The sequence below is a fragment of the Salmo salar genome, chromosome ssa24 (assembly GCF_905237065.1).
Source record: "Salmo salar chromosome ssa24, Ssal_v3.1, whole genome shotgun sequence".
Classification (NCBI taxonomy): Eukaryota; Metazoa; Chordata; class Actinopteri; order Salmoniformes; family Salmonidae; genus Salmo; species Salmo salar.
The window spans coordinates 24,897,892-24,905,427 of record NC_059465.1 but is presented as its reverse complement, the minus strand read 5'-3'; the positions used below and the strand labels follow the sequence as shown (position 1 = coordinate 24,905,427).

The 7,536-nt window shown below is 41.0% G+C and overlaps 1 protein-coding gene across 2 annotated transcripts; it reads left to right on the top strand.

The window, feature by feature from the left end:
- Window positions 1–2,271: 2,271 nt before the first annotated feature.
- LOC106585472 (ubiquitin-conjugating enzyme E2 G1) lies at window positions 2,272–7,049 on the top strand. Of its 2 annotated transcripts, none has more exons than XM_014171706.2 (6): window positions 2,272–2,455; window positions 4,793–4,895; window positions 5,005–5,102; window positions 5,232–5,410; window positions 5,547–5,649; window positions 5,755–7,049. In XM_014171706.2, exons 1-5 carry the CDS (start codon window positions 2,293–2,295, stop codon window positions 5,631–5,633), a joined length of 630 nt encoding a protein of 209 aa, XP_014027181.2. In that variant the 5' UTR covers window positions 2,272–2,292; the 3' UTR covers window positions 5,634–5,649; window positions 5,755–7,049. The 2 variants fall into 2 exon arrangements, with proteins under 2 accessions (XP_014027181.2, XP_045562965.1); XM_045707009.1 differs by lacking the exon at window positions 2,272–2,455 and adding an exon at window positions 4,483–4,700.
- The last annotated feature ends 487 nt before the right edge of the window (window positions 7,050–7,536 follow it).

The window sequence follows — 7,536 nt, the reverse complement described above, 5'->3', positions numbered from 1 at the left end:
TGGGTCTAGGGTGACAGGTAAGGAAGAGGTGATATGATCCTTGATTAGTCTCTCAAAGCACTTCATGATGACAGAAGTGAGTGCTACGAGGCGATAGTCATTTAGTTCAGTAACTTTTTTGCCTTAGGTACAGGAACAACGCCATCAATGTGGTCTGCGGTTGTGAAGCCGGTTGGACGTACTGCCAAATTCTCTAAAACGACGTTGGAGGCTTATGGTGGAGAAATGAACATTCAATTCTCTGGCAACAGCTCTGGTGGACATTCCTGCAGTCAGCATGCCAAATATATACTCCCTCAAAACTTAAGACATCTGTGGCATTGTGTTGTGTGACAAAACTGCACATTTTAAGCTTTTTGTGCATATGGAACATTTCTGGGATCTTTTATTTCAGCTCATGAAACATGGAACCAACACTTTACATTTTGCCTTTATATTTTTGTTCATAATAATATATATTTTTTGCTCTTCCAAAAGCAACACAGGCCTAATACCTGTAAAGTCATGAGTGACCATTTTTTGAAAATCATGGGACATATAGTCTTGGTTGCATGCTATTTTGGCCAGGTAGGTAGGTCTGGCCGGCCAAGCAGCTAGGTCTGGCTGGCCAGGTAGGTAGGTAGGTCTGGCTGGCCGGATGGGAGAAAAATAATCTTCTGAAATGTCATTCGTAGTCTTATTCTGCTATCTATTGGAATTATTTAGCAATTGCAGTTCATAATTTTTTTGGAACAATGTGTTGATCAGATCAAAAAGTTTCCGTACCTAAGGTCACTGAATAAAGTGTATACTCTACTGAAGTAGTAATTGCTAAATATAAAATATTTGCTAGTTAATTTGATCACTTACAACCATAAAATAACAATTTATAGCATAATGGCTTTTATAGCATAACGGCTTCGGTGAAGGAAGTTATGGTGGTTCACACAACGAAGAAGCAAGTGTCCCTTCCAGTAATGTGGAGTTGACATTGGACTTGATGCCAGTAAGGATGGTCTTTACGGAGACTGTAATACACTCCCTCCTTGATATAGAAATCCTTAGACTTCACTGCCTCTTCAATGATAAGGTCCCTTGCACCATAGGGACACTTAACCTCCACTGCTGTGGTGCCCATCCGACACTCCGGTGATGCAACCAGGATCCCAGAATCTGTGACCCAAAGCCCTGACATCCATTCCTGTAGCCATTTCGAATGCCTTGATGCCCTCCTCTTTGTTATCTGTGCCCCACTTTACAGACAACGTCCCATCCAACGACAGTGAACACCTTGAAATTCATTTGTTGTAAGAAATGTGCTATATAAATCAAGTTTGATTTGATTGATGACATTACAGCTGTAGAATATTTAATAAACTGTAATTTTCAAGAGGACAATTGCAGTTTTTCCATCAACCTAATTGATAACTTGGCATTTTATCACTTGACATATCAATCATACAGTGGGAAGGATCCTATAAATCAAGACTGTGTGAATGCATGTACCACTCAGGATAAATAAATACTGTGCCTTTGAAGATTTGTCTCTGGTCATGAAACTACAATACAGGCTGGATGTCTAAACAAAGTCCATTTTGAATGTCACATTTTTTTATTAATTCTCATCAATAACAACATTCTAGTACTGAGTTATCACTCGTTAGTCTGGTATCTGGGGTAATCTGGTTAATGATTATATAATTGATTAAGTGGCTCTTTCCTTGTAGAATGTTGACCGCTGTATAGAAAACATTATTGCTATGATGCTCAAACTTAACAGCTAGACTCACTGACACACAATATACTTTATCCCTCATGCTGGCCCTGACCAAACGCAAACTGGTAAATTGCCCCTCTCCACATGGCCAGACTTTTAGTGGTCTTCTCCCCTTTTAATGTTCTTATGCTCATCCATGAAAAATGCCATGAGGTCTGAAAGACACCAACGTCACATACTGTGCAAACAATTATGTAGGCTAAGTAAAACAACCATTTTTTGATATACTGCTCAGCTAACTAGCTAGCTAAAGTGTAGTCAGTGGCTAGCTAAACAGAGAAAGTGGATGCAAATGCATGGCTTGGGCTAGAGATGACATGCAGTAGCTTTCTGCAGGAATGTGTAGTCTTGCTGAGATCTTCTCTGTTGCTAATTGGCGTTTAGACTTTTTGGGGAGTAAATTCAGGCCAATCTATTGAGAATATTCTACTTGTCCGAGAGAGAATTACATGGCATTCAAAACGTCCACCAGGGTAAGTCTACACGAAACACAGACCTTATATAAAGTAGTTCTAAAATTCCAGATGCAAAAATGAATGGGGAAAAAACGATTGGAACCATTACCGGGTTTTACCGCTAGGTTTTATGGGTATTATGACGCATCCACTGTGCCGGTCTATTTGGCGAAACATTTATTTTGTTGCAGCCCACATACCATGACTGAACAATCAGCACTACTTCTTCGAAAGCAATTGGCAGGTAAGCCAAAGATTCAAAGAACGAAAGAGCCCCCAAGCTAGCCTAGCTAACTTTCCATGTCCGGGCTTCCTCGACGGCAGTCATGATTGTTTGTTTACTTTACATTAGCGCGATCCAATTATCTCGGTTGTGAAACACATTCTAGATAATATTTTTTCCTCTAATTTATCAAATTTGTTAAGATGACTGAATTCAACTTCACTAGCCGTATCTAACATTATGCATTGAACAAGTCTAAACTGACGAACTAAGGTTAGCAATCATTAGCATTTTGACTGTCAGTGAGAACGTCACCAGGCAGCGTCAGCTGGCTAACTTAGCTAGAAAAATCAACATTTTGTTACTGATTCGAGCAATGGTCGAAATAACAAGCGTTATCTAGCCGTAATCTAATTTTACACCAACCTCTGTCTGCTATAAATCACAACCCTAGGTAGCGATTTACATGATCTGGCTTGCTATAAGCTACTACCTAGCTGACAAGATAACAAAGGAATAATCAGCCCCATCCCATCTGTCAGTGGTGGGAACATCACATCATTATTAGCCAGTTCACTGGTTCTGACAATGGCATCACTGTAGCAAACTCCATTAGCTGTTAACAGCTAGCATATACACCAGGGATCATCAACTAGATTCAGCAGCGGGACGATTTTTTTCTTGAGCTGCTGGTCGTGCAGGCTGGGAACATTGTGTGTATATATAGTGTATGTGGACACCCCTTCAAATGAGTGGATTCGGCTATTTCAGTCACACCCTTTGCTGACAGGTGTATAAAATTGAGCACACCGCCATGCAATCTCCATAGACAAACATTGGCAGTAGAATGGCCTTACTGAAGAGCTCAGTGACTGTCACCGTGGCACCTAGAGCAGCACAGGTCAACTGTAAGTGCTGTTATTGTGAAGTGGAAAGTCTAGGAGCAACAACGGCTCAGCCGCGAAGTGGTAGGTCACACAAGCTCACAGAACGGGACCGCTGAAGCGCGTAAAAATCATCTGTCCTCGGTTGCAACACTCACTCCCGAGTTCCAAATTGCCTCTGGAAGCAACGTCAGCACAAGAACTGATCGTTGGGAGCTTCATGAAATGGGTTTCCATTGCTGAGCAACTGCACACATCCTAAGTTCACCATGCGCAATGTCAACAGCTCCCCGCCATTGGTCTCTGGAGCAGTGGAAACGTGTTCTCTGGAGTGATGAATCACACTTCACCATCTGGCAGTCCAACAGACAAATCTGGATTTGGCAGATGCCAGGAGAACGCTACTTACCCCAATGCATAGTGCCAACTGTAAAGTCTGGTGGCGGAGTAATAATGGTCTGGGGCTGTTTTTCATGGTTTGGGTTAGGCCCCTTAGTTCCAGTGAAGGGCAATCTTAATGCTACAGCATACATTGATATTCTAGACGATTCTGTGCTTCCAACTTTGTGGCAACAGTTTGGGGAAGGCCCTTTCCTGTTTCAGCATGACAATGCCCCCGTGCACAAAGCGAGGTCCATATAGAAATGGTTTGTTGAGATCGGTGTGGAAGAACTTGACTGGCTTGCACAGAGCCCTGACCTCAACCCCATCGAACACCTTTGGGATGAATTGGAACGCCGACTGCGAGCCATGCCAAATCGCCCAACATCAATGCCTTACCTCACTAATGCTCTTGTGGCTGAATGAAAGCAAGTCCCCGCAGCAATGTTCCAACATCTAGTGGAAAGCCTTCCCAGAAGAGTGGAGACTGTTATATCAGCAAAGGGGGGACCAACTCCATATTAATGCCCATGATTTTGGAATGAGATTTTCAACAAGCAGATGTCCACATACTTTTGGTCATGTAGTGTAATTACAAATAATTTGTAGACTGCAAATTGACAGCAAGTAGCCCAAATAGATATATTTGACAAAAACGTGATAATTTCAAACCCTGCTTACATTTCTATACGATCACACATGTCTCTCTATTATGTGTGGAAATCTTGGAACTGATTTCCTGGTGTGTTTATTTTTTTGGGGGGGCTCAAATAAAACCCACTCAGGGGGCACCAGTTGGGGAACCCTGATATACACGTTTTTAATTCAATTGTACACTAACCCCCTCCCTTTCTGTATTTTAGAAAATAAGTTAAACCTATCTTTTCTTAATATCGGCGGTTGTCAGACATCATGCACATTATTTCAGCCAATGGATAGTTATGTGCACCTGATGTGGGCAACATACAGGCCACCTTTTCAATTGGCACCACTGACAATAGGTACCTGTTACTCATTGTCTACACAGCATTCCACTGTTCTGTGTTTTTTGTTAGTTTATTGCATTTTGTTACCTTGTGTCTTTCTATTTCAGAACTCAACAAGAACCCAGTGGAGGGCTTTTCAGCTGGCCTAATAGACGATGTCGATATATACAAATGGGAGGTTGTCATCATAGGGCCACAAGACACCCTCTTGTAAGTTAAGACATAGGTTGGTATTCTGAAAGAAGAGGAGTACATATTTTAAAAGTACTCTCAGATGGGGATGATGACTGCTTTGCTTTCTCTGTTCTCTCTATTACAGCGAAGGAGGTTTTTTTAAAGCATACCTGACCTTTCCCTATGATTATCCTCTACGGCCTCCCAAGTTGAAGTTCATCACTGAAATCTGGCATCCTAATGGTAAACACACTGTTAACACTTTGAGCCCTACTAAACCTAGCACTATAATATTTTATAATCATTAGTGGGATTTATGTGTCTCCTACCATGTTTGCTAATGTATATCATTACTTTTCATCTCTTTCTTAGTGGCAAAGAATGGTGATGTATGTATCTCAATTCTGCATGAGCCAGGAGAGGACAAGTTTGGCTATGAGAAGCCAGAGGAACGTTGGCTTCCTATCCACACTGTAGAGACGATTATGATCAGTGTAATCTCCATGCTGGCCGACCCAAACAGTGAATCGCCTGCTAATGTGGATGCTGCGGTGAGTTGTAATAATACATGTATTTAACACAGACTTTGTGTGTTACAGTAGCCAAGTACGTCCAGAACCTGTGTCAAAGTGACAAGGACAACTGTGCTGTTGAGATTTTGAAATGGAGTTTGCGCTGGTCCCACAGAAAGAGTGGAGGGAGGATCCAAATGGTGAATTCAAGAGGAAGGTGGCTTGCTGTGTACGGAAAAGCCAGGAGATGGCATTTGACTAGAACCCAAACTCAATGGGTGAGTAAGCAACATACACCTAGAATCTGGGTTTCACCCAGTCTTGTTGCTATTGGAAGAAATGCAGTCAGTATTTTGTAATGTTCTGTTTTTCCTTCCATCCAGCTAAAGGACATGGGTTCAGAAGGAAAATAGGCAGTTCAGCAAAAGGCTTTAGCACCCCTTCTTTTGCCATTCAAGGGATTTGGTTGGTCAGACACTTTTCTTTTTTTTTCCTGAGAGGTCGTTGTTTTTTGTAAGAGGAATTAATGTGAGAAACCTACCAGTGAAAATTTCCCTCCATTTCCCTAACTGGAATTCTATAGAATTCTAAATGTAATTATATTTATTTTGGAAAAATATAGATTAGATTTCAAGTTTAATAGTCACATGTACAGGGTTGCAATGATGTAAGATGTCACTACTGTAAATTAACTAGCTTTTTTTATCTGCTGCTGAACAGTTTTTCTACTTCGTATCAGGTTTCTTATGCAATTTGTTTGTTGTGCTTGAAGAATTTAAAACACGTGAAAGTTCTTCTCATTATTAGGTTCTCACCAAGTGTCCCATCCTCACAATCACCTTGTCAAACATGTTTTTGTCGTTCCACAATCATTTGATCCCTCTTTCCTGATGTTAGTTCTACTCTCTCGTGGTTTTTCTCACCTGCTTGTTGACTGGGTCCTTTACCCAGACAATCACAATGTCTGCTACCAATCATGTCACAGTCAAGTCTCTGAGGTCCTACTCACTCTGTTTTAATGAAACGTTCCGAACCAACCAAAAAGTTATGTTAAGACTTAAGCTATGATTATTCAGTGGATATACCGGTTTGATGGCATCTGAATTTACCTCAATTTAAAAGGATTACATTTTTGTTTTCAGGTTTTATGGATGTTTTATTTGTTCTTAGTCTAGTGTTACATGGGAGCTGTAAGTGACATTGACATAGAACTTGACCCTCTGAGGTTGTTTCTGGGTGATGGGTGGCACATTTGGCTTCTTGGTGCATGTGTATGATCAGATCTTGTACAATTCACAATTACCCCAAGATTTATATTCTAATTTGTGTATTCAGATGATATGATTACAAAAGCCTCAAACTAAGGCAGTCAAATTTTTAGTTATGGGTGCAGCCTCTTGTGGACAACATGTTTTTCTTTGCTCTAAGGACTATCAAGTCTCATGATAATAACTGCCATATACCATCTGTTTATTCTTGGTGTAACCAGGTGGTACATCACTGGGAGGCATGCAATTACACCATTAGTTAAAACAGTTCACAATATGCAGAAGGCATCTAGAGTTGCTTTGTCTTTATTATATGGGATTTTGCTGTTGGCTTGTTGATCAAATCAAATTTTGTCACATGCGCCGAATACAACAGGTATAGACCCTACAGTGAAATGCTTACTTACAAACCCTTAACCAACAATGCAGTTAAGAAAAAGTGTTAAAGTATTTACTAAAATAAACTGAAGTAAACTATAAATAAAAATAACAAATAATTAAAGAGCAACAATAAAATAACAGTAGCGAGGCTATATACAGGAGGTACCGGTACAGAGTCAATGTGAGGGGGCACAGGTTAGTCAAGGTAATTGAGGTAATATGTAGGTAGAGGTAAAGTGACTATGCATAGATAATAAGCAGGGAGTAGCAGCAGCGTAAAAATGGGGGGGGTTTAGCTGTCCAGGAGTCTTATGGCTTGGGGTAGAAGCTGTTAAGAAGCCTTTTGGACCTAGACTTGGTGCTCCGGTACCGCTTGCCGTGTGGTAGCGAGAGAACAGTGTATGGCTAGGGTGGCTGAAGTCTTTGGCAATTTTTAGGGCCTTCGTCTGACACCATGCCAAATCTTTTCAGTCTCCTGAGGGGGAATAGGCATTGTTGTGCCCTTTTCACGACTGT